This window comes from Salmo salar, chromosome ssa24 (genome assembly GCF_905237065.1).
Source record: "Salmo salar chromosome ssa24, Ssal_v3.1, whole genome shotgun sequence".
NCBI classification, from domain to species: Eukaryota; Metazoa; Chordata; class Actinopteri; order Salmoniformes; family Salmonidae; genus Salmo; species Salmo salar.
The window spans coordinates 27,954,300-27,981,067 of NC_059465.1; the positions used below are offsets into that span (position 1 = coordinate 27,954,300).

The 26,768-nt window shown below is 44.6% G+C and overlaps 1 protein-coding gene across 1 annotated transcript in view; it reads left to right on the forward strand.

Moving 5' to 3' along the window:
* The first annotated feature begins 23,963 nt into the window (after positions 1-23,963).
* Positions 23,964-26,768, forward strand: part of LOC106585720 (cAMP-specific 3',5'-cyclic phosphodiesterase 4D) — a 60,618-nt gene continuing 57,813 nt past the window's right edge. Inside the window, exon 1 of the mRNA XM_014172261.2 lies at positions 23,964-24,265. Coding sequence (XP_014027736.1) covers positions 24,147-24,265 — 119 coding nt within the window. The 5' untranslated portion in view covers positions 23,964-24,146. The remainder of the gene's footprint in view (positions 24,266-26,768) is intronic.

The following is a 26,768-nucleotide window of genomic DNA, read 5'->3' on the forward strand; positions in this document are numbered from 1 at the left end:
GCTGTTTTTCAGTCTCTCGGTCCCAGCTTTGATGCACCTGTACTGACCTCGCCTTCTGGATGATAGCGGGGTGAACAGGCAGTGGCTCGGGTGGTTGTTGTCCTTGATGATCTTTTTGGCCTTCCTGTGACATCGGGTGGTGTAGGTGTCCTGGAGGGAAGGTAGTTTAGATACATGCATTCTTCATCATTACTTGTTGCACTAGAATTAAAATAAGGCCTGAGGGAGGTGTGGTATATGGCCAATATACCATGGCCAAGGGCTGTTCTAACACACGATGCAACGCGGAGTGCCTCACAATCATCATACATACTGTAACATAGCCCTGCTATCATCCTCTTTTACCACTTCACCAAATCTTTCCTAAACATCAGGCTACTGTTCTGGCCCTCCTTCTATTTATTTTCTGCCCTCCATTTCGCAGCTTTTCTCTTATTGAATTAAACAACAACATTGTCCTTTTTGCCTCAGTGGATCGACGTTAACTTTTTCTGCTCAAGTTCCCAAAAGCATTTGGCAATTGGCGTGTATTTGGCGAGTGTACATTTAGGCCCTAAAACATGGGCTTACGCTACTCATTAACGCCAGATAAAAATAATGAAAGAAAAACCTCAATGTAGCCTATAGATATGAATTGCACAAGAATTATACATGTATGTATTTTTTATGTATTTAAATGTTTTCTTATTCATCCCGCCCGCCACCCACCTGCCATTCATCCACCAAATATTTCATGACCCTAAACCTACCCGCCCCGCAGATATAACCGCGGGGATTGCGGGTTATGAGTCAACCTGCCCATCACTAGCGTGCGTTGATTAAAAAAACAATTACAGTATACACAGTAAACTATGTATTATTTCACCCTAGTCAAAGGAACGGAATTCCTCTACTTGGTTACCGCCCAAATTAACCCCATACCTTCTCCTCTCCACCCTTCCAATCCTTCCTCTCTCACTGACGGGTGGTTGACAGAGAGGGTTTGTGGAGGGCGAGAGGCGTTTTGACTCCTGGCAGGAGTTGAGAGACTGCTGACGTGTGTGTTGGGCAGGATGTGTGTAAGAGGCAGGACTGAATCCTGTTTTTCAGACCACAGCAATTGGCTCAGAGCCAGGATGATAGTTTTAATGCTCACACACACACACCCACTCACATACTCAGAATGGGCTAATGCTGACCTCAACCCAGCATCACACACACACACACACCCACCCACACACACACACACACACGTCTGCATTGTACAGCATACATTGAGTATACCACACACACGCACACACACACACATGTCTGCATTGTACAGCATATATTGAGTATACCAAACATTAGGAACATCTTCCTAATATTGAGACTTTAACCTGTCTCCTCCCATTTCATCTACACTGATTGAAGTGGATTTAAGTGACATCAATAAGGGATCATAGCTTTCACCTGGATTCACCTGGTCAGTCTGTCATGGAAAAAGCAGGTGTTCCTAGTGTTTTGTACACTCAGTGTATGTTACATGTTCAATGATGAACACACTGTCCTGTTTCACTATTATTGTGTCCTGTTTTGACTTCAGATAATTGTAATACCTAAACTCCAGAGTATGTAAGAACATTTTCATCAGGGTTTGAGATTAGTAGCGGTATTGTCATGAGTATAGATACAGAGTTGGATAATTGTCAGGAGAGCTCTACATTTCAGAGGGAAAATGTTTATCTCTGCCCTATGGCAGAATGAGTAGAATTGCATGAAATGTATTATAAAACAGCAAAATCTTCTCTCTGCCACATGGCAAAATGTGATGGATTTTTCCAAACTTGCTCTAAAACTGCAACAATATAACTCCAACAAAATGTTAGAGACGACTCTGATTGCATGTGTCAGTATGGATGTGGATACGCAGACCCACGAGTCACTGCGCCCTTCATGATGAGTGTATATTTTTTGTGGCCCCCACCCCCATCAACATTGCCCATCCCTAACCTAGACACATACAGACACAGAAACATGCGCCAGCATTAGTTCTGCAGTCTGAAAGGTCATGGTTCAATGATGTGTTGGCACAGTGAAAGAAAGAGAGAGAGTAGGGAAGAGGAAAGAGAGAAGGAGAGAGATAAGGGAAGAGGAGGGAGAGAAAGAGAGAGATAAGGGAAGAGGAGGGAGAGAAAGTGGGGGGAGGGACAGAGAGAGTGGGAAACATAGTGTCGCGGTTGTCGTCGGTAATGGAGGACCAAAACGCAGCAGGTATGTGTATGCTCATCTTGAGATTTATTAACTTCCAAAATGAACGTACAAAATAACAAAACAAATGACCGAACGAAATACAGACAGTCTGGTAAGGCACAAGGCTAAACTCAGAACAATCACCCACAAATCACACACACAAACACACCCTAATATATGGGACTCTCAATCAAAGGCAGATAGACAACACCTGCCTTCAACTGAGAGTCCCAACCCCAAATAACCAAACATAGAAACACACACACCAGACTAACCATAGAATACAAACACATAGACCATCAACCAAAAACCCGGAAATACTAAATCAAACACCCTTTACACAAACACACCACCCCGAACCACATAAAACAAATACCTTCTGCCACGTCCTGACCAAACTACAAAAACAATTAACCTTATACTGGCCAGGACGTGACAGTACCCCCCCCTTAAAGGTGCTACCCCAGAAGCACCTTAATAAAAAATATCCCCAAGCAACACCAAAAAAAAAATCCCCTTTTCTAAAGGGAGGGAAGGGAGGGTGGCTGCCGTCAACGACGGCACTGTGCTACACCCCCCCTCCCCAACCCACCTATATCTGGAGGTGGCTCTGGTTCCGGCCGTTCCAGGCTGTCGGGCCACTCTGGCATCGCCGGGGGCAGTCGGGCCAGTCTGGCATCGCCGGGGGGCAGTCGGGCCAGTCTGGCATCGCCGGGGGACAGTCGGGGCAGTCTGGCAGTTCGGGACAGTCGGGGCAGTCTGGCAGTTCGGGACAGTCGGGGCAGTCTGGCAGTTCGGGACAGTCGGGGCAGTCCGGCAGTTCGGGACAGTCGGGGCAGTCCGGGACGGTCTGGGCAGTCTGGCAGTTCGGGACGGTCTGGGCAGTCTGGCAGTTCGGGACGGTCTGGGCAGTCTGGCAGTTCGGGACGGTCTGGGCAGTCTGGCAGTTCGGGACGGTCTGGGCAGTCTGGCAGTTCGGGACGGTCTGGGCAGTCTGGCCACTCCGGCAGGTCAGGGCAGTCTGGCCACTCCGGCAGGTCAGGGCAGTCTGGCCACTCCGGCAGGTCAGGGCAGTCTGGCCACTCCGGCAGGTCAGGGCAGTCTGGCCACTCCAGCAGGTCAGGGCAGTCTGGCCACTCCGGCAGGTCAGGGCAGTCTGGCCACTCCGGCAGTTCAGCGCAGTCTGGCCACTCCGGCAGTTCAGCGCAGTCTGGCCACTCCGGCAGTTCAGCGCAGTCTGGCCACTCCGGCAGTTCAGGACGTGACACATAGTGAGAGAGAGAAAATAAATGATAGAAAAGAACCAACACAGAGAAGCCCCAGACTGGATAGAGATGGAGAAGGAAGGAGCTAGAGAAAGATAGAGGGGTGTTGATTGAAGGACAGAGAAAGAGAGAGAAGAGGGAGGCAGAGTGAGAGAGTTTTTGTTTTAGCGTTCATGGTAATATGTACATTTGGGAAATGACAGATGTCACCACCACACTAGCCTATCTCTGAGAAGAAATCTGTGTGTGTGTTTATGTGCGTGCATGCGGTATGCATGTGTGTTTGGTTTTTACCTCACTGCAGTGCCACAAGTTGACAAGCTGCCTCTGAGGAGGCTTACACGAATGCACACTCACACACACACACACATGCACATGCACACTTGCACACACATTTTCCTATACACTCACAAACACAGATGTCTGCATTGAATGAAGGCTGAGCTGTGTGCACTAAGAGGATCAATAGGTTTAGCTCACTGTACACAGAAGGAGCAGTCACACACCTAACAGGGTCAGGACATCCCTCAGACTTACTAGGAAGGAAGGAAGGAAGGAAGGAAGGAAGGAAGGAAGGAAGGAAGGAAGGAAGGAAGGAAGGAAGGAAGGAAGGAAGGAAGGAAGGAAGGAAGGAAGGAAGGAAGGAAGGAAGGGAGGGAGGGAGGGAGGGAGGGAGGGAGGGAGCAAGACAGAGAGCGCGCGCGAGAGAGAGGGAGAGCAGGGATGAGAGCGCAGCGCTTCACACATTTTTTACCCCTTATTCCTTCTTCCCCGGGAGCTAATGGGGACAGGCAGAATCTAGAGCGGAAGAGAGACATAGTGATAGGAGAGAGGAAGATAGAGATAGGAGATAGGAAGATGGAGAGAGGAAGAGAGAGATAGGAGAGAGGAAGATAGATATAGGAGAGATAGGAGAGAGGAAGTGATAGAGATAGGAAGAGAGAGATAGAAATACAAGAGAGGAAGATAGAGATAGGAGAGAGGAAGATAGATATAGGAGAGAGGTAGGAGAGAGAAAGTGATAGAGATAGGAAGAGAGAGATAGAAATACGAGAGAGGAAGATAGAGATAGGAGAGAGGAAGATAGAGATAGACATAGAGATATAGGGAGAGACGGAGAGAGAGTAACATGCTCTGTCACGCCAGCGTTGACTGCTCCTGCTCCAACCGTCTTCCCTGGCTTTCAGGAAAAGGAATGGTTTCCGGAGAGATGAATCCCTGAACCCGTTCACCATGAGGATGTGGGACAGCGATTTCCAGGTCCTCGCCGGAAGAATCCCTCGGAAAAAAGAGCAGCCGCCTGAGAAACTAGTAGCTGATCCTGTGTGGACTCCTGGGTCACAGCTCTGAGGACTCTCATTTACACCGCTGAAGGCTTGCATGCACCAAACTGCATGTGTTTATCCAAGCTTGGGTGGCCTTGCAGTATGTAGCCTATTCATATCCCATCTACTGACTACATGATGACTTGTCCACGTGGTGGCACATCACTGGAATGAGTATTATTAATATGATGTAGGGCACTGTAAGGGGCATGCAGACATGATGTTGTTTTGGAAGTGGTTGCAGCACGTGGAGGGCAGTGTGTGTAGATCGTGTTAAAGGTTAGCGGAAAGATTCAGTACACAGTTCCATGAAGCCTGGACTCTGCCACAGGGCGCGGGAAAGGACTATGATGCACTTCAGCAACTTCCCTTTCAGGAGGCACTCATGTATATGGTGAGTGTGTGTGTGTGTTTCTGTTTGTGTGTTTGTGTGTCCAACATGGCAGCAACAGTAGTGGACATGAGTTCAGCAGCTCTCTTCCATCTAAACTTAAGGCCCCCCCCCCCGTCAACATTTGTTTTTGTGTGTGTTCTCCTGTGTCCTGTGTTTTCCTACTGTTCTGTACTGTATTTATGTTCCAAGGCAGTTAGTACTCCCGACAGGCAGCCCAGCCCAGTTCAGCCCAAGCCCTTCTCTGGGAGATTTATTGTTCAATGTGCCACGTATTTCCTGCTGTTTTCTCCCACAATAAATGCTTGAGTTGATCCATAAATAAGTCTAAATCAGACATAAACTGCAGCAGCAGGCAGCCGTAGAGCTTTCAGAGCTTTTATTTATCCCAGAACAGAAGACAGGACAGTGGAGGCTCATAGAGCCTGCTAGTCGTGGCTCCATGCTTTAGATTCCTCCTCTGCACTTTTCATCAGCCATTTAAATAGACACTCCTTTGGGGATGTGGCTTTCTCAAAGCCATGAAATGATGTACTGCTGTGCACTGTTTCCTTGCTGCTTCCCATCTTCAAATGGTCTGTTATTAGAGCTAGTCATATAACAGTGACTCAATATTTGGACCATAATAGTCTCTGGCAGGTTATTGACCCATACCTCAACCCTGCTGCTTCCTTCCTGACCAGCATTAACATGCAGCAGGTACAGTACAGTCCTTCAGACAGACTTCTGCTTATGGTTGCTTGCAGTACTTGAAGTGAGCAATGACAGAAGTGTCTGGAGCGTGAGCTCAAATGTCACGCTGGCTGTAGCACATACCGTGCAGATTCATCTAAATGATTTTGGTGTTTTACATGTGTTCAGCCAAGCATTGTCTCAGGTCAGGAAAACTCCATATAAGACAATATAATAATTATATAACACATTTTCTGTTTCAGAGGTTTTAGCATTGGCTATTGAGTTTCTCTTGGTCAGGTCACATGGTCGGGAGCTCTTGTCCCAACCCATTGTTTACTTTAATCAGTATTAGATTAAAGGCGTTGGAGGGATGCCAGACCAAAGGCTGTATAGGGGAACAGCAGGCAGACAGACAGACAGACAGACAGACAGACAGACAGACAGACAGACAGACAGACAGACAGACAGACAGACAGACAGACAGACAGACAGACAGACAGACAGACAGACAGACAGACAGACAGACAGACAGACAGACAGACAGTCAGAAGGAGAAAATCTGTTTCTTTGAGGTGAGCGGTTAGGAGGAATGTTCCTAGCTAATCCAATGGCAGCTACGTAAACAGAAAACACAACGAGATATCCTCTCTCTCGAACACCCTCCTCAATCTCTCTCTCTCCCCTCTCTCTCTAACACACACACACGCTTAGCATTGCTGCAAGTTATTTATGTGATAATGCCCTCGAAGCCAGTGTTTGGAGTAGATATTGGCACGGGTGTTGTTAGGCCCTCCATACACCGGCTTCGAGGGCATTACCATTTTTATTCAACAGGTTACCAACATATTCAAGTAATGATTGACAAATTTTCATTAAAAACGTTCTTTTGATTTTGAAACATACTATTTCATCAATCCACGAGATATAATCCCGACACAAATCTAAGGTTGCTACCCAAGCTGGCTGGTTGTTTGTTCTATCGGTTTGATTGCCAGAGACGTGACTCAGTTGTTAAGTCTTTTTGTTCTGTATCTATAGACGCGACCCAGTCATTTGTTCTAAATGTCCCATTGCCTATATTGTCTGGCAACGTTCTTATCTCTTGCTTACTAGCTAGCCAACTATGGCTAACTTACAGTCATGTCAAATGTCAAAAAGAATAACAACAGTAGCTGTATTTGCATTTGTTAAAGCTGTTTTCTAGTGACATTTATTTAGATACATCCATAACAATGAGCTAATGAGGTGCGATTTCGCCTGGCTCAGAAAATGTGCTCTCTCATCAGTTCAGGATTAGACTCTCACTGTTCAGAGGAGCTAGCCAACAACACAGCTAACACAATCACTTCAAACACTGAAGCTGTAAAGACGGCAAACTAGCTGTTTTGTTGGTTTCGTTTTACCTTTTTTCAATTGAAATTTCTTTGTATATATCCATAAAAATGATACCAACTGAATCACGCTGCCTGCCTGTCTGTCTGTCTCGTCCCGACTACCGACCCCGACACATTCATTACTATGGGACAGCTGGAAATCAAATTTTAATATTGAAACAATGTTGCACATGCCAGAGAGACAGACTGCAATGTTTATACAAATATCTGCTGTTGAAAACAAAATTTTTGTCTAAAAGAAATGTGAGATAATTGCTTGGCTGGGCTGATGAGACAGTGGATTGTGCTGTCAGATGGAACAGAGTAAGTAGGCATTTTAACATCATAGATTTAGCCGGTGATAACTGATGGAATAGATACCGGCTGGAATGCGCTTTTAACCAATCAGCATTCAGGATTAGACCCACCTGTTGTATACTCTTTGTTATTGCTAGGTAAAGTCACATTCATTCAAACTTGAAATGGATTACATCTGTCATACTGAAACGTGACATCACAGTGTTACTATGATGGCGCCGGAGGGGTTGGCTGCAGTTTTATGGGTTCTTAACCAACCGTGCTATTTTGTTTGCTTTTTCGCAATTTTTATAACTTATTTTGTACATAATGTTGCTGCTACCATCTCTTATGACTGAAAGAGCTTCTGGAAATCAGAACAGCGATTACTCACCTTGAACTAGACGAAGAATTTCTCTTTAATGAGTCGGACGAGAGAGATTTACTCCAGACACCCGAACAGGCCCTCATCCCCGTCATTTGCAGGAGAAAAAGATTGAAGAGGTATCGTGGAAAGAGATCGGGGTGCCTTGTGAGGATCCGACAACGAGTGACTAATCTGCCTTTGCCATCCGTACTATTGGCCAATGTACAATCGCTGGATGATGAATTGGACAAACGAAAAGCATGTATATCCTGCCAATGGGACATTAAAAACTGTAATATCTTATGTTTCACAGAGTCGTGGCTGAAAGACAACATGAATAACGTACAGCTGGCGGGTTATACACTGTATTGGCAGGATAGAACAGCAGCCTTTGGTAAGACAAGGGGTGGCGGTCTATGTATATTTGTACACAACAGCTGGTGCACGATATCTAAGGAAGTCTCGAGGTTTTGCTCACCTGAGGTAGAGTATCTCATGATAAGCTGTAGACCACATTATCTACCTAGAGAGTTTTCATTTGTATTTTTCGTAGCTGTCTACATACCACCACAGACCGATGCTGGCACTAAAACCGCACTCAATGAGCTGTATAACGCGATAAGCAAACAGGAAAACGCTCATCAGGAGGTGGCGCTCCTAGAGAGAGGCATGCCCCCATTCTCATCGACGGGGCTGTAGTGGAGCAGGTTGAGAGCTTCAAGTTCCTTGGTGTCCACATCACCAACAAACGAACATGGCCCAAGCACACCAAGACAGTCGTGAAGAGGGCACGACAAAACCTATCCACCCTCAGGAGACTGAAAAGATTTGGCATGGGTCCTCAGATCCTCAAAAGGTTTTACAGCTGCACCATTGAGAGCATCCTGACTGGTTGCATCACTGTCTGGTATGGCAACTGCTTGGCCTCCGACCGCAAGACACTACAGAGGATAGTGCGTACGGCCCAGTACATCACTGGGGCCAAGCTTCCTGCCATCCAGGAACTCTATACCAGGCGGTGTCAGAGGAAGGCCCTAAAACTTGTCAAAGACTCCAGCCACCCTAGTCATAGGCTGTTCTCTCTGCTGCCGCACAGCAGGCGGTACCGGAGAGCCAAGTCTAGGTCCAAGAGGCTTCTAAACAGCTTCTACCCCCAAGCCATAAGACTACTGAACATCTAATCAAATGACTACCCAGACTATTTGCATTGCCCCCCTCTTTTATGCTGCTGCTACTCTCTGTTCATTATCTATGCACAAGTCACTTTAATAACTCTACCTGCATGTACATATTACCTCAATTACCTCGACACTGGTGCCCCCGCACATTAACTCTGTACCGGTACCCCCTGTATATAGCCTCGCTATTGTTATTTTACTGCTGCTCTGTAATTTGTTGTTACTTTTTTTTTCTTCTTTTTTTTAACTGCATTGTTGGTTAAGGGCTTGTAAGTAAGCATTTCACTGTAAGGTCTACACTTGTTGTATTCGTTGCATGTGACAAATACAATTTGATTTGATTTTGATTTACTGAGACAGACTTGCAGCTCATCTGGTATTTACCATGAAATGCTTTATTTTGTGTGGGTAACTTTGTAGGAGTTTTACATTGTGTTAATTGCTGTGTTGCGGATGCTTAAAGGCCCAGTGTGCTATGTAGGGAATAGGTAACCATTTGGGACATAGACTATGTAAGGGAGTTATGTAAGGATGCTTAAGCCTTTAACTGAGGAAATAAGTGATGCTCAGTAGTTATTATAGAGATTGAATGGCTTAGCTTCAGCAGGCTGCTATTAATGTATGGTAATAATGTATTATATTAATGGTCATAATTGGTTAGATAATCTGGATGGGTAATCATTCCTTAGAATTCCAGGATAAAAGTATACGTTAAGTATAGTATAAATATGTATAGTACAGACTTCCAGTTTAGTATACTTGTGTTTTTGTTTTTCAATCATGTGTTTTCCCTTTTATGGGTAGTGTCAGTGGTTTGGTGGGATATAGCAGCCAGATGAAGTGACAATGTTAATAAAACAACATGTCCACGTTGTCAAGGTTGTCTGAACACAGGCTTTCTTCTGTTTCCTTTAAAGATGAGCTGTCTGAACCCATTTTGGCAGTGTGTCTGTTTGCTGCAGAGGGACCTAGCCCTGTTTCAGTCCCCATAAACAGGGATACGCCATCCATCCCCTACAGTGTGTGTGTGTGTGTGTGTGTGTGTGTCTGTGTCTGTGTCTGTGTCTGTGTCTGTGTGTGTGTGTGTGTGTGTGTGTGTGTGTACAGAGGAGCTTTTAGATGGATGTGCATTATTTATCACTATAGTCTTAATAAAGGACAAGCCTTTCGTCTGTCGGACTGCCAGATGGTGAAGCGTGATTCATCACTCCAGAGAACGTGTTTCCACTGCTCCAGAGTCCAATTGCGGCAAGCTTTACACCACTCCAGCCGACGCTTGGCATTGCGCATGGTGATCTTAGGCTTGTGTGTGGCTGCTCGGCCATGGAAAACCATTTCATGAAGCTTCCGACTAACAGTTCTTGTGCTGATGTTGCTTCCAGAGGCAGTTTGGAACTCGGTAGTGAGTGTTGCACAGACAATTTTTACATGCTACGTGCTTCAGCTCTCGGCTGTCCTGTTCTGTGAGCTTGGGTGGCCTACCACTTCGCGTTTCCTAGACATTTCCACTTCACAATAACAGCACTTACAGTTGACCGGAGCAGCTCTTAGCAGGACAGAAATTTGACGAACTGACTTGTTGGAAAGGTGGCATCCTATGACGGGGCCACATTGAAAGTCACTGAGCTCTTCAGTAAGGCCATTCTACTGCCGATGTTTGTCTATGGAGATTGCATGGCTGTGTGCTCAATTTTATACACCTGTCAGCAACAGGTGTGGCTGAAATAACTGAATCCACTGATTTGAAGGGGTGTCCACATACCTTTATATATAGTTTATCATTTCAAATAACTTATTCAGAGTACATGTTGAGCTCTGAACTCAAGCCTGTGTTATTGTTTGCAGAGTGTGTTGGACTGTGAAATTGTGCTGTGCGTTACAATAGAGTATGTATCTATTTGGTAGCCCCATGTCCTCATTGATATAGTAGGACATTAGGAACCCTAGCAGATGCCGGACTAAATTTACCACTTACCTCCATGACAACAAAGCCTCACCTGGGGAGAGAGAGGCTGAGTGGCTGTTACACAAACCCATTTTTGACTCGGATTTAGCACTCAGCAGGCACGCATGCACACACACACACATACGTAGGAGCGCAGGAGAGTGAACCATGTCCTCTGATTCTTCCTCTACTCCTCAGACCTGTAGACAGGAAGTGATGTCTTTGTCAACAGAGGAAGCTGGGTTTAGAGCGATAGTTTGTCAGTTAGACAGTCGAGACTTTACAGCTCTTATTGAAGGGATTAATGAGTGTCTTAGTTTAGTGTTAGGTTGGCAGACTCACTTTGAGTTGGTCACAAACACAGTGGTCACCATAGTGATTTGCAGGGTTGGATCTCAGAGTGCTAGTGACTGTTCTTGTCTGCCTCTTATTACATGAATACTTCCAGAAACAGCAGTCGTTTCAGGAACAGAGTTCATGTGGGAGGAATAACATACTGTAGCTGGCATTGAACATTTGACTTAATCTATAGGCCTATACATTTTGTGTTGCCTAACGCTATGAATCCGCTATTTGTCATTTTGTCAGTCCTTACCTTATCTTTCCAGTGGATTTCCTATTTTTACTTTGCTGCATTATAAAAATACTTGACAACCTAACTCAAAATAACGTTTTCATCCTGCATCACTATTTTTCATTTAATGTTATATAACCATGTTTGTGTGGTTGGTACTGAGCACTTTAATAATGACAGTAAAATAAGCGTCTCATGTCGATTTCTATTTACAGAAATAGGATTGAAATAAGGCAAACCGTAACAACAACTGCAGAGCATCTAAAGTAATCATATACAGCGAACCCATTGCACTGTGGTGTGCTGAGAGAGGAGAGAAGAGAAGAATTGTGAGGTCTATATTTAGATAGCATGGTAGCAGTTGAGAAGGAGCTCTTTGCTCCCCAAGCTGTTGGCGCTGTGATGCCTCAATAATCAAGTCACGTGGTGAAACTGGGAAAATTAGCTGCTCTCTTTCTCTCCTAGACCTATCTTTCTCCTCTAGAGCTCTCTTTCTCTCCTAGACCTCTCTTTCTCTCCTAGATCTGTCTTTCTCCTCTACACCTCTCTTTCTCTCCTAGATCTGTCTTTCTCCTCTACAGCTCTCTTTCTCTCCTAGACCTCTCTTTCTCCTCTAGAGCTCTCTTTCTCTCCTAGACCTCTCTTTCTCTTCTAGACCTATCATTCTCCCCTAGACCTCTCTTTCTCCTCTAGAGCTCTCTTTCTCTCCTAGACCTCTCTTTCTCTCCTAGACCTATCTTTCTCCCCTAGACCTCTCTTTCTCCTCTAGACCTCTCTTTCTCCTCTAGAGCTCTCTTTCTCTCCTAGACCTCTCTTTCTCTCCTAGATCTCTCTTTCTCCTCTAGAGCTCTCTTTCTCTCCTAGACCTCTCTTTCTCTCCTAGACCTCTCTTTCTCTCCTAGACCTCTCTTTCTCTCCTAGACCTGTCTTTCTCTCTTAGACCTGTCTTTCTCCTCTAGAGTTCTCTTTCTCTCCTAGGCCTATCTTTCTCTCCTAGGCCTATCTTTCTCTCCTAGACCTATCTTTCTCTCCTAGGCTTATCTTTCTCTTCTAGGCCTATCTTTCTCTTCTAGGCCTATCTTTCTCTCCTAGACCTCTCTTTCTCTCCTAGATCTGTCTTTCTCCTCTACACCTCTCTTTCTCTCCTAGATCTGTCTTTCTCCTCTACAGCTCTCTTTCTCTCCTAGACCTCTCTTTCTCCTCTAGAGCTCTCTTTCTCTCCTAGACCTCTCTTTCTCTCCTAGACCTATCTTTCTCCCCTAGACCTCTCTTTCTCCTCTAGACCTCTCTTTCTCCTCTAGAGCTCTCTTTCTCTCCTAGACCTCTCTTTCTCTCCTAGACCTCTCTTTCTCCTCTAGAGCTCTCTTTCTCTCCTAGACCTCTCTTTCTCTCCTAGACCTCTCTTTCTCTCCTAGACCTCTCTTTCTCTCCTAGACCTGTCTTTCTCTCTTAGACCTGTCTTTCTCCTCTAGAGTTCTCTTTCTCTCCTAGGCCTATCTTTCTCTCCTAGGCCTATCTTTCTCTCCTAGACCTATCTTTCTCTCCTAGACCTATCTTTCTCTTCTAGGCCTATCTTTCTCTTCTAGGCCTATCTTTCTCTTCTAGGCCTATCTTTCTCTTCTAGGCCTATCTTTCTCTCCTAGACCTGTCTTTCTCTCCTAGACCTCTCTTTCTCTCCTAGGCCTATCTTTCTCTTCTAGGCCTATCTTTCTCTTCTAGACCTCTCTTTCTCTCCTAGGCCTATCTTTCTCTCCTAGAGCTCTTTTTGTACAGGATCAAATAGTGTAAACTCAAACTTAGATTACTTTGCCTGACTCTCAGTAACTTTATGCACAACCGAGGTGGAGGTTTAGAAAATTGGCTTTTGGGGAACTCTGAGTGCTGCCAGAATCACAGCCTTTTGGAGGCAAAGCCATCTCTCAGTGAAACCATAGGACCAGCAGAGATGAGAAAGAGAGATGAGAGCGAGACAAATTTGTGTGTGTGTGTGTGTGTTAAATGCTGCATCTTCGCTCTCCCGTAGCATCAATCTTTGTCATCCTGCCGTGCTACTTGTGACGCACAGATCTTTATTAAGGTGGGCTCTATACAGCCAGACTGGGGGGTCAGTCTGCTGCAGAGCTCTGTGGGAGTCTATAGACACAGCTTGTTGGAGAAATGTGTGTGTGTGTGTCTGCGTGTAGTTATGTTCCATGGAAAATGACAGCTGTTGACTTCGTCTGGATAGGAAGAGCCTACTGCATCAGACTATTTATTTATTTTTTATTTTTCTATTATATTGGTCACTTTTGGCAATTTCATTTTACATTACATTTTAGTCATTTAGCAGACGCTCTTATCCAGAGCGACTTACAGTAGTGAATACATACATTTCATTTTATGCATTTTTTTTTTGTACTGGCCCCCCGTGGGAATCGAACCCACAACCCTGGTGTTGCACACACCATGCTGGCGTTGCAAACACCATGCTCTACCAACTGAGCCACAATAAAGGAATTTCTTTGTTACTCAACTTCTATTTAGTTGGTATTTCCTCATTCACAGCTTGGTTTGGGTCTTTTGGTAGAGCAGTGTTTCTTAATAGGGATTGAGTGAATCAGTCAGTCAAAACTGGCCTTAGTCTTCTTACCAGGTGTGAGGCTCCCCTCTCTCTTTCTCTCCCACACGCACACACACACACACACACACACACACACACACACACACACACACACACACACACACACACACACACACACCTTTTTCTTTCACCCTTATATCACTAAGTCTCACACTCAGATACTCACATGCACACATGCATGCACACATGCACACACCCAGGCAAGCACACACCCAGGCACTCAGCTCAGGTCAAGCAAGGTGCAGTGAGTCATGGCTGGAGATAATGTTCCCGTTATTCACGATAAGCAGCACAACCAAGATCCAATTACACATCCAGCACCACAGATCTGTGTGTGTGTGTGTGTGTGTGTGTGTGTGTGTGTGTGTGTGTGTGTGTGTGTGTGTGTGTGTGTGTGTATATACGTGTCTGTGACAGTGAGCGTTTATCAACCATTGTTCTGGACAGAATGTGTGCTTGGCAGGACCAGTTTTTTCGACTAATCATGCATCACTTTGTCTGGGATCTGTTGTCAGCTTCAATGCTCAGTATATTGTCCATAAAGGGGACATCTTTACAAAGACACCATAGACCCCATGCAGTGTTTGACTGTCATTTTCAGAACAATTGTTTCGTGTACCTTCTAAATAGCTGTGAAAGACCAGTTGAAAAACAAGATTGAAAGGTGTTTTTATTTTAATAATTTTTTCAAAGCAAGTCTCTGTGCTTACTACTAAGATGTGCAGCGCCAAACTCACACAGAGAGCCTCTGCATTGCCCCAAAACTCACATTAATTTCATTCCATCTGCTCTGTTTCCCCTGCATCCCCAGTATAAGCTGTAAGATAGAACATTTCATCTTCTGTAACGCTTTGGAACATTCAGAACACGACAGTCAGATCAATTAAAATGCAATCCCGGCGTCAGATCTGTCAGAGGGGAGAAAGAATGGCCGCAGGTGGTTCATGACTAAACTCACCATAAATCAGATCTATCTTCCATCTCTGTTTCTGAACGGTTGAACCTCTCAGAGCAGGGGCACAGCAGGCTGGCAGAATGTCATCTAACAGCATGGAGGGACTAGAGATACACAACTCCAAATGCAAATATGACCACAAATAGCGATGAAGCAGTCCTAGTTCTTCCTTTAGCCAGCCTTACAGTAGAGCTGCTACGGCCTAGTTGTTAGGGAACTGTTAATATCATTAGTGAGTTTGAGGTCAGAGAGCTGGTGCTATGTCCATGCCTACATCACCATGCCTACGCCACCATGCCTACGTCACCAAGCCTACGCCACCATGCCTACGCCACCATGCCTACGCCACCAAGCCTACGCCACCATGCCTACGCCACCATGCCTAGATCACATGTCTATGTCAACATGCCTACGTCACCATGGCTACGTCAACATGCCTACGTCAACATGCCTACGTCACCATGGCTACGTCAACATGCCTACGTCACCATGCCTACGTCCCATGCCTACGTCACCATGCCTACATTACATGCCTCCGTCACCATGCCTACGTCACCATGCCTACGTCACCATGCCTACGTCACCAGGTTTTAGTCCCTGTCCTTCAGGGGTAGGATACTTATTTATTTGTCATTTAGGTCATTTGGGAACAGAAGTGAACTTTCAGCTGATCTGTTATACTGACGTCTGTATTGTCATATTGTTTCTATCCATTGCCCCTGAGTGTGACATCACTATGCTAATTACATAAGGCTACACTTGCAGAAACTCAGGAGGATGAAAATATTTATGAGAACAGCAGCATTAGAGGCCTATTGCTTATGACAACAAAAAGGTGATTCTGGTCAGTATGATGCTTACTTTGCATGTGCGGAGTTCCCCTCATGAACACAATATATTCTAGACCAGATATTCCCATATTACAGCACCAGAGGGCTAATACCATTTTGATAATCCAGGAGGGGGAACCCACAAGGGCACAGGGAATATAAGGAACTTGTTGGAATCCAAATGAAGGAGCTTAGTGCTTACATTTGTGTGTACCAAATAATTCCAGGGGTGAAGATAGGATCCTGCTGGAAAATGGAAGGAACTTACAGACCCCGATAACTAGTGGTCAAACTCAGAAAATAGACTCAATGTCACGGTTGTCTAAAGGATAGGACAAGGGCCCATGGTCAAATATTGTGCACTATATAGGGAATACGGTGCCATTTGGGACACAGACATGTTTTGTTGTACCTGTCCCTTCTGGCCAATCCATAAGCATATGGGTGTGTGACACAGAATTAGGAATTAGAACATTGGTGTGACATCACAACGTCTATTATAAGGTGCTCAACTACTGATGAAAATAGTAGCTCTGAGGATGATGACGATTTTGGTGTGTTTATGACAACGACAGCGTTAATGATGGACTATGAGTAGGCCGTCATTGTAAATAAGAATTTGTTCTTAACTGACTTGCCTAGTTAAAAAAAGGTTCAATAAAAAACATTTAAAAAATAAAATTATTATCACCATGGTGTCGTTGTATTATTATGGTCGTCATGGTGACCCATGTTCTGTTTGGAGAACGGCTTAACCTGGCTAATCTCCAGATTCCTTCGGGATCTCCGGGAATCCTTGATCGGTGGCACACCCTCACACACACATGCACACGCCTGCGCACACACACACATACTTTGTTTGCGCCTATATGTCCTCACTCACTCTCCTACCTCCCAAACACACACATCGACACCACGTCATGATGATGTCATCAAGGTTTTAAAGAGGGATTACTCTGACATCACTGGGATGCGAGCCAGACTAAACCTATTAGCATAAGCGTGTGTGTGTATGTGTGTGTGTTTGTGTGTGTTTTCCCAGAGATTAGAAAAAAAGAGCATGTCAGAGTTTGATTGAATGATTGATGATTTGATTATTCATGCTATTTAGCAGGTCTGTCATTAGTCTGTCATTACTGTTGTGTCATCCATCTTGAGACTTTCTATGCCATTAGCTGTGATATGTCAGAATGGTGTTGAGTTGATATTGGAGTTGACCTGTAAACAGCTTACTGGTGGTCCATGTGCTTCAGCCAGAGACACAAAGACCAGAGGGACAATGATGAGGTGAGGCTGTTAGACTCCATGCACTGTTTAATGAAGCTGTTAGCCTCCAATCCATGCACTGGTTAATGAAGCTGTTAGCCTCCAATCCATGCACTGGTTAGTGAAGCTGTTAGCCTCCATACCATGCACTGTTTAGTGAAGCTGTTAGCCCCCATACCATGCATTGTTTAGTGAAACTGTTAGCCCCCATGCCATGCACTGTTTAGTGAAGCTGTTAGCCTCCATGCCATGCACTGGTTAGTGAAGCTTTTAGCCTCCATGCCATGCACTGGTTAGTGAAGCTTTTAGCCTCCATGCCATGCACTGGTTAGTGAAGCTGTTAGCCTCCATACCATGCACTGGTTATTTTTTTATTTTTTTACTTTAATTTAACTAGGCAAGTCAGTTAAGAACAAATTGTTATTTACATTGACAGCCTAGGAACAGTGGGTTAAACTGCCTTGTTCAGGGGCAGAACGACAGATTTGTACCTTGTCAGCTTGGGGATTCGATCTAGCAACCTTTTGGTTACTGGTCCAATGCTCTAACCACTAGGCTACCTGCATGGTATGGAGCTGTTTGTTAGCCTCCATACTTTGCAAGTTGAGGTAAAGCTAGTTTACATACTGTCCTTAAAATAATTTAGAAAACAACAAGGTGTGTTCAGTGGGCAGCCTACACTCTGAGGTACAGCAAGGTGTGTTCAGTGGGCAGCCTACACTCTCTGAGGTACAACAAGGTGTGTTCAGTGGGCAGTCTACACTCTGAGGTACAACAAGGTGTGTTCAGTGGGCAGCCTACACTCTGAGGTACAACAAGGTGTGTTCAGTGGGCAGCCTACACTCTCAGAGGTACAACAAGGTGTGTTCAGTGGGCAGCCTACACTCTGAGGTACAGCAAGGTGTGTTCAGTGGGCAGCCTACACTCTCTGAGGTACAACAAGGTGTGTTCAGTGGGCAGCCTACACTCTGAGGTACAACAAGGTGTGTTCAGTGGGCAGCCTACACTCTGAGGTACAACAAGGTGTGTTCAGTGGGCAGCCTACACTCTCTGAGGTACAACAAGGTGTGTTCAGTGGGCAGCCTACACTCTGAGGTACAACAAGGTGTGTTCAGTGGGCAGCCTACACTCTCAGAGGTACAACAAGGTGTGTTCAGTGGGCAGCCTACACTCTGAGGTACAACAAGGTGTGTTCAGTGGGCAGCCTACACTCTCTGAGGTACAACAAGGTGTGTTCAGTGGGCAGCCTACACTCTGAGGTACAACAAGGTGTGTTCAGTGGGCAGCCTACACTCTGAGGTACAACAAGGTGTGTTCAGTGGGCAGCCTACACTCTGAGAAATCAGTGACATAAAGGGATCAATAAGGTACCAGCGGGAGAAGAGAAAAGCAGCAGTGGCAGTGGTAGCCTACCGGTCATCAAATCCCAGTGCCACAGAAAATAAAGCTTTTTAAAGTGATGTAACATGGAGAAAAGGTCAGTTCTCTACACACAACATCCCTGTTGGGATCTTCAGGCCTGTGTGAACACCTGGGCTCAAATCAGTCCAATAGTGTCCCCCATGCAAAGTCATGCATTCAGGCATGATCAATGACACACACACACACACACACACACACACACACACACACACACACACACACACACACACACACACACACACACACACACACACACACACACACACACACACACACACACACACACACACACACACACACACACACAAGGAGCCTTATCCCCTGGTGTGTGACGCTTGTCCCGTTATCTGAAGTGTGGGGAAACTAGTTGACTTGTGAGCATCTCTGCTTTGTGAGCCAGCTCCTCACTGAGACCTCCAACTTAATGGCAGGTAGAATAGTCATGAACAGTCCACAGCTGTTGTGACCCTTCAAGTGATGGTGCTTTTCACACATTGTTCTCTTCATGAGACTTGTTTAACTTAAGGTACATCTTCAGAAAATAGTGATTTTGTCGATTTATATCAGATTATATCAATAGATTTATATCAATCATCATGTCTTGTAGATATAGACTTATTGAATGTTATGAATTGTTCCATGTGGCCTACATGGATAGGTATATTCCATTCTCATTCATTCTGATCTTGTACATTCTTTATATGGCCTATCATCTTCTGTAGCTTTCTCCACATTAATGCTCGTTGACAAGTCCGGTGGCGGTACCCATTCATTTTTCCATTAAATTTGTGATTATTAAACCTACGGCGGTCTCCTAGCAACTGAGGCCTGATTGGATATCAGGACCTATATGCCCTTCTGAATTCTGTCGTTCTGCAACCATGGAAACCAGTTTACAAACATGAATCTGGGAGGAGAACTTAAAGATAAAGAGGACCTGAAAGAACCTGGTCACCGCTCACCGGATTTGTAGTCCAGTACTTTAGTCTCTCTCTCTCTCTCTCTCTCTCTCTCTCTCTCTCTCTCTCTCTCTCTCTCTCTCTCTCTCTCTCTCTCTCTCTCTCTCCTGGTCTTTATTTGAGCCTGCTTTGTCAGTATAAAGCCCTGTTGGTTGGGTTCCTGGTGGAGCCTAGCGAGGGGCGTAGGGACACAGGAAGTGTGAATGAGTCATTGAGGAGGCCCCTGTGACATAAAGTACCATTCACCCCCTAATGGGGGGAACTTGCACCCTCCCTCTTCTTATCTCGCCCTCTTGGTCTCCCTCTTCCATTTTAACTCACTCGCTCCCCTTCTTTCCTTCACTCTCTCTCTGTTGCTCCTTCGCAGGTGACAGTGGGTTGTTTCTAAGCTCCTAACGAGGTCTGTGACCCTACACTGGCGAGTAGATCTGTAGCGCTCTGTGCCTCATAAGCCAATCACAATGACAGCATGTCCAATTAGCTGTCCACTGTCTCTCTCTCTAATATTAGCAGACACTTTTATCCAAAGAGACTTACAGTAAGGCACGCATACATTTCCGCATTGGGTGGGCCAAGCAGGAGTCAAACCCACAATATTGGTGTTGCAAGTGCCATGCTCTACCAACTGTGCCACACAGGACCATTTCTCTGATAGCAGGTTAATTGGCCGTGTGCCTCAGGGAGACCTTGTGACAACAGCCTAACACCATTCCTGGGTGCTCATCTCACAATGCTGCAGCCAGGTGTGTGTGCTGTGTCCATGTCTGGGTGTGTCTTGATGTGTTTACACATGTGCAGTGTTGCATCTGTCATTGTATCTGTGCCTTTAAAGTCATGGATAGCCACCAAGGAGCATTTGTCACCTGCTAGCTCTGTGAAGCCATGACAGACGAACGCAGGTGTGTGTCTGAGTACGTGTGGTGTTCAGCCATGACTGTCCTTCTTCTTAGAAGAGACTGCCCACTGTTGGCCATTGATAGCATGCTCATTACAAACCTAAATTAGCCTGGCAACAATTCACCTTCATATGGTAAAATATTGGTTGAAGCATCAATGCCATTGCTTGCAGCCATAACAAACGTCAAGTTCTCCTAGCTATTGATTGAGATTATGGGAAGGATTTGTAGTGGAAAGGTAGTCTAACTGAAAAAGGATGTTTTGTCAACTTGTCAAACATTTGAGCAATTAGCTAAAATGATAGGCGGTTTTATGTTTCTTGTCGTGATGCTGGTGGTGTTTTTGATAAGACTATTGCAATAACAATATAATGGTGAATTACAGTAAGTGCAATCCAATTGAATTTAGCTTCATGCCCTCTCAACCAGTACATCAGGCTGAAATTCCAAGTCCCTGTATGGGGCACTGCTGCCCCCTAGCTTTGAAAGATGGGTATCACAGCTCTTATGGGTAGGCTATCACAGCACTGAGTGAGTGGGTGAGTGAGCGAGCGAGTTCGATTAAGTGCACTGGGGTATGGCCCATGACGTGAACACGCAAAAGCGGTGAGGGAGGAGCGCCCTTCTCAAATGGAACAGTAATCAGCGCCCCTCTGCAGTGTTGGGGAGTAGAGAATTTAATTGTAATTTAACCACATTTTGCAGTAGCTTGGTGGTAGTTGAACTAAATTCCCAATCTGGCCCTCGTACCATCACGGTCACCTAATCATCCCCAGCTTACAATTGGCTCATTCATCCCCCCCTCCTCTCCCCTGTAACTATTCCCCAGGTCATTGCTGTAAATGAGAACGTGTTCTAAGTCAACTTATTTGGGTTAAATAAAATAAATAAAAAAATCTTGGTAGTGTTTTCAGTAGTTACAGTTGAAGTCAGAAGTTTAAATACACCTTAGCCAAATACATTTAAACTGAGTTTTTCACAATTCCTGACATTTAATCAGAGTAAAAATACCCTGTCTTAGGTCAGTTAGGGTCACCACTTTATTTTAAGAATGTGAAATGTCAGAATAATAGTAGAGAGAATTATTTATTTCGGCTTTTATTTATTTCATCACATTCCCAGTGGGTCAGAAGTTTACATACACTCAATTAGTATTTGGTAGCATTGCCTTTAAATTGTTTAACTTGGGTCAAACGTTTCAGGTAGCCTTCCACAAGCTTCCCACAATAAGTTTGGTGAATTTTGGCCCATTCCTCCTGACAGAGCTGGTGTAGTTGAGTCAGGTTTGTAGGCCTCCTTGCTCGTACACGCTTTTCCAGTTCTGCCCACAAATTTTCAATGGGATTAAGGTCAGGGCTTGTGATGGCCATTCCAATACCTTGCCTTTGTTGTCCTTAAGCCATTTTGCCACAACTTTGGAAGTATGCTTGGGGTCATTGTCCATTTGGAAGACCCATTTGCGACCAAGCTTTAACTTCCTGACGGATGTCTTGAGATGCTGCTTTAATATATCCACATAATTGTCCTTCCTCATGATGCCATCTATTTTGTGAAGTGCACCAGTCCCTCCTGCAGCAAAGCACCGCGACAACATGATGCTGCCACCACCGTGCTTCACGGTTGGGATGGTGTTCTTCAGCTTGCAAGCCTCCCCCTTTTTCCACCAAACATAACGATGGTCATATGGCCAAACAGTTCCATTTTTGTTTTATCAGACCAGAAGACATTTCTCCAGAAAGTACGAACTTTGTCCCCATGTGCAGTTGCAAACCGTAGTCTGGATTTTTTATGGTGGTTTTGGAGCAGTGTCTTCTTCCTTGCTGAGCGGCCTTTCAGGTCATGTAGATATAGGACTCGTTTTACTGTGGATATAGATACTTTTCTACCTATTTCCTCCAGCATCTTCACAAGGTCCTTTGCTGTTGTTCTGGAATTGATTTGCACTTTTTGCACCAAAGTACGCCCATCTCTAGGAGACAGAACGCGTCTTCTTCCTGAGCGGTATGACGGCTGCGTGGTCCCATGGTGTTTATACTTGCGTACTATTGTTTGTACAGATGAACGTGGTACCTTCAGGCATTTGGAAATTGCTCCAAAGGATGAACCAGACTTGTGGAGGTCTACAATTTTTCTTCTGAGGTCTTGGCTGATTTCTTTTGATTTTCCCATGATGTCAAGCAAAGAGGCACTGCGTTTGAAGGAAGGCCTTGAAATACATCCACAGGTACACCTCCAATTGGCTCAAATGATGTCAATTAGCCTATCAGAAGCTTCTAAAGCCTTGACACCATTTTCTGGAATTTTCCTAAATTTTTAAAGTCACAGCCAACTTAGTGTATGTAAACTGCTGACCCACTGGAATTGTGATACAGTGAATTATAAGTGAAATAATCTGCCTGTAAACAATTGTTGGAAAAATTACTTGTGTCATGCACAAAGTAGATGTTCTAACCGACTTGGCAAAACTATAGTTTGTTAACAAGAAATTTGTGGAGTGGTTGAAAAACAAGTTTTAATAACACCTACCTAAGTGTGTGTAAACTTCCGACTTCAACTGTAATTACTTGTTTGCCATGTAGCGATGTAGCTAACTACTGGAACGACACACTACTTTTCTTTTCAAAAAGAAAAGAAAATATGAGTGGAGTAGGCAAGAATTCCCTTTAATTTTAGTCATCAAACCTGCCTCTTTCTCACTGGATACATTGTTTTTGTGTTTAATAGGCTAAATTACACGTTATGTTAACATCTGACTCCAGAGTGATCTGTTCTTGCAATTTGTAGTCAATGACATTTCAGATTTAGATATGATAATTCTTCACGAAGTAGTTTAGATGTAGTGAACTACTTTTTCAAAATAACTTTAGAAAACTATATTTTAGTGTAGCTTAACTTCTTCCAGTGTGAAGTAATTGGTAGCTTGGTGAACTATATGTTCAGAGTAGCTTCCCCATCATTGCTACTCAGTCATGTTGTCAGCAAGGTCACAAAACGAATGCAATCAATGCTAACCCGGTTCACCCGGGGCAGGCCCAGGGCATTTATCGAATCCCCTCAGTGAGTGAGTGAGTGAGTGAGTGAGTGAGTGAGTGAGTGAGTGAGTGAGTGAGTGAGTGAGTGAGTGAGTGAGTGAGTGAGTATTATCTTCTTAGCTGTTTCAGATGGACTTAGAGACAGACACTAATAGTGTCTCTCTTAGAGACTTAGACTTAGAGACAGACCGTAATAGCACTGCTGTCTAAAGTAACTGACATATAAAGTATCAGCCAGTAGCTGTGTACCCGCCCCTCTGCACAATCATTCAGTCTCTCTCTCTCTCTCTCTCTCTCTCTCTCTCTCTCTCTCTCTCTCTCTCTCTCTCTCTCTCACCTTATCTCATGCTTCTCCCTCCACCTCTCCTTCCTCTCTCTCTTCTCGTAGAGGGTAGATGTCCAGTGGAGCTCTGTAGGAGTGTCCTGCCTGGCGCTTGTGCGCGTGTGTGTGTGAGTGAGTGTGTGTGTGTGACTCTACCGTGTGTGTGTCTGCTGTAAGGGACTGTTCCCTTGCACGTATGTGTGTGAGTGTTTGTCTCAGCTTTGAGTGTGGAGGTGCAGTAAGATGAGTCTGCCAGCGAACTCCGAGTCTCTTGAGAGGATAGCACGCTACCGCCATGCCTGCTCCAGTGGCTCTCCATACTCCACCAACAAGCCCATCGACATCAAAGCCAGGAGGAGAGGGTAACTGTGGGCACTGGGGATAGGGGAGGGAGGGTAGGCTATTGTGACTCTGCATTTATTATTAATCGACCAATATGTCATGTTTCTGTTTAGTTATTATTCCAAGGCTAGATGTCCAGTGGCGCTCTCTAGAAGGGGTGCAGTTTTGTCCCAGAGAAAACTGTCTTGAGATGGACTAGAATGGGATTGTTGCTGTGATTCTTGGACTGTCATAGTTATTTTTCAACTGCTCCCTCTCACAAAGCTTTCTGTTTCGTCAGTAAACAGGCAGATATTCCTTGTGTGTCAGAGATCGTCAGTGGAAGAGGAGCAGACAGGGGAAGTTGAACATGTCATAGAGCTCTATTAGCCAACTGGATTGATCAATAATAGTTCTTTAAAGCCCTTCCTCATTTTGTGTGTGTGAATGCTCTTGTGTGTGTGTGTGTGTGTGTGTGTGTGTGTGTGTGTGTGTGTGTGTGTGTGTGTGTGTGTGTGTGTGTGTGTGTGTGTGTGTGTGTGTGTGTGTGTGTGTGTGTGTGTGTGTGTGTGTGTGTGTGTGTGTGTGTGTGTGTGTGTGTGTGTGTGTGTGTGTTTATGTGGATGTGTGTGTGTGCCCGTGTGTATGTTTGCTCACTTATCTAAGCCCTACCTGGCCTACTGGTGATAAATAGCTCCACCGGGGCAACCCTAACGAACAGATCAGCGTTCACATTGAAGTGCGCCACAGTGTTATGTAAAATGTCGTTGCTCCGTTTCTCAGCCGCTGGGCTATTTTGATCACTATTTTGTTGCTGAGAATTTTTCTGCACCGCAGGAAATGTTAATGCAAATGAGCTTTGTGATTTACATACATTCACTGAAAACCCACACTAACGCAGTTATATGCACATTTCTTGTACAGTGGCTTCAGAAAGTATTCACACCACTTGACTTTGCCAAAATGTTGTTGTGTTACAAAGTGGGATTTAAATGGATTGAATTTTTTTTAAATTGTCAACAATCTACACAAAATACTCCAATGTCAAAGTAAAAATAAAACATATATGTATATACAGTACCAGTCAAAAGTTTGGACACACCTACTCATTCAAGGGTTATTCTTTATTTTTACTATTTTCTACAATGTAGAATAATAGTGAAGACATCAAAACTATGAAATAACACATATGGAATCATGTAGTAACCAAAGAAGTGTTAAACAAATCTAAATATATTTTAGATTCTTCAAAGTAGCCACCCTTTGCCTTGTTGACAGCTTTGCACACTCTTGGCATTCTCTCAACCAGCTTCATCCAGTCACCTGGAATGCATTTCAATTAACAAGTGTGCCTTCTTAAAAGTTAATTTGTGGAATTTCTTTCCTTAATGCGTTTGAGCAAATCAGTTGTGTTGTGACAAAGTAGGGGTGGTATACAGAAGATAGCCCTATTTGGTAAAATACCATATTATGGCAAGAACATCTCAAATAAGCAAAGAGAAACGACAGTCCATCATTACTTTAAGACATGAAGGTCAGTCAATCCGCAAAATGTCAAGAACTTTGAAAGTTTCTTCAAGTGCAGTCGCCAAAACCATCAAGCACTATGATGAAACCAGCTCTCATGAGGACCACCACAGGAAAGGAAGACCCAGAGTTACCTCTGCTGCAGAGGATAAGTTCATTTGAGTTACCAGCCTCAGAAATTGCAGCCCAAATAAATGCTTCACAGAGTTCAAGTAACAGGGGCAGCAGATAGCCTAGTGGTTAGAGCATTGGGCCAGTAACCGAAAGGTTGCTAAATCGAATCCCAGCTGACAAGGTAAAAATCTGTTGTTCTGCCGCTGAACAAGGCAGTTAATCCACTGTTCCTAGGCCGTCATTGTAAATAAGAATTTGTTCTTTACTGACTTGCCTAGTTAAATAAAGGTTCAAATAAGTAACAGACACATCTCAACATCAACTGTTCAGAGGAGACTGTGTGAATCAGGCCTTCATGGTCGAATTGCTGAAAATAAACCACTTCTAAAGGACACCAATAAGAAGAAGAGACTTGCTTGGGCCAAGAAACATGGTCATTAGACTGGTGGAAATCTGTCCTTTGGTATGATGATTCCAAATTTGAGATTTTTGGTTTTAACTTTGTGAGACGCAGAGTAGGTGAATGGATGATTTCTGCATGTGTGGTTCCAACCATGAAGCGTGGAGGAGGAAGTGTGATGGTGTGGGGGTGCTTTGCTGGTGACACTGTCTGTGATTTATTTAGAATTCAGGCACACTTAACCAGCATGGCTACCACAGCATTCTGAAATGATACGCCATCCCATCTGGTTTGCGCTTAGTGGGACTATCATTTGTTTTTCAACAGGACAATGACCCAAAACACACCTCCAGGCTGTGTAAGGGCTATTTCACCAAGAAGGAGAGTGATGGTGCTGCATCAGATGACCTGGCCTCCACAATCACCCAACTTCAATCCAATTGAGATGGTTTGGGATGAGTTGGACCACAGAGTGAAGAAAAAGTAGCCAACAAGTGCTCAAC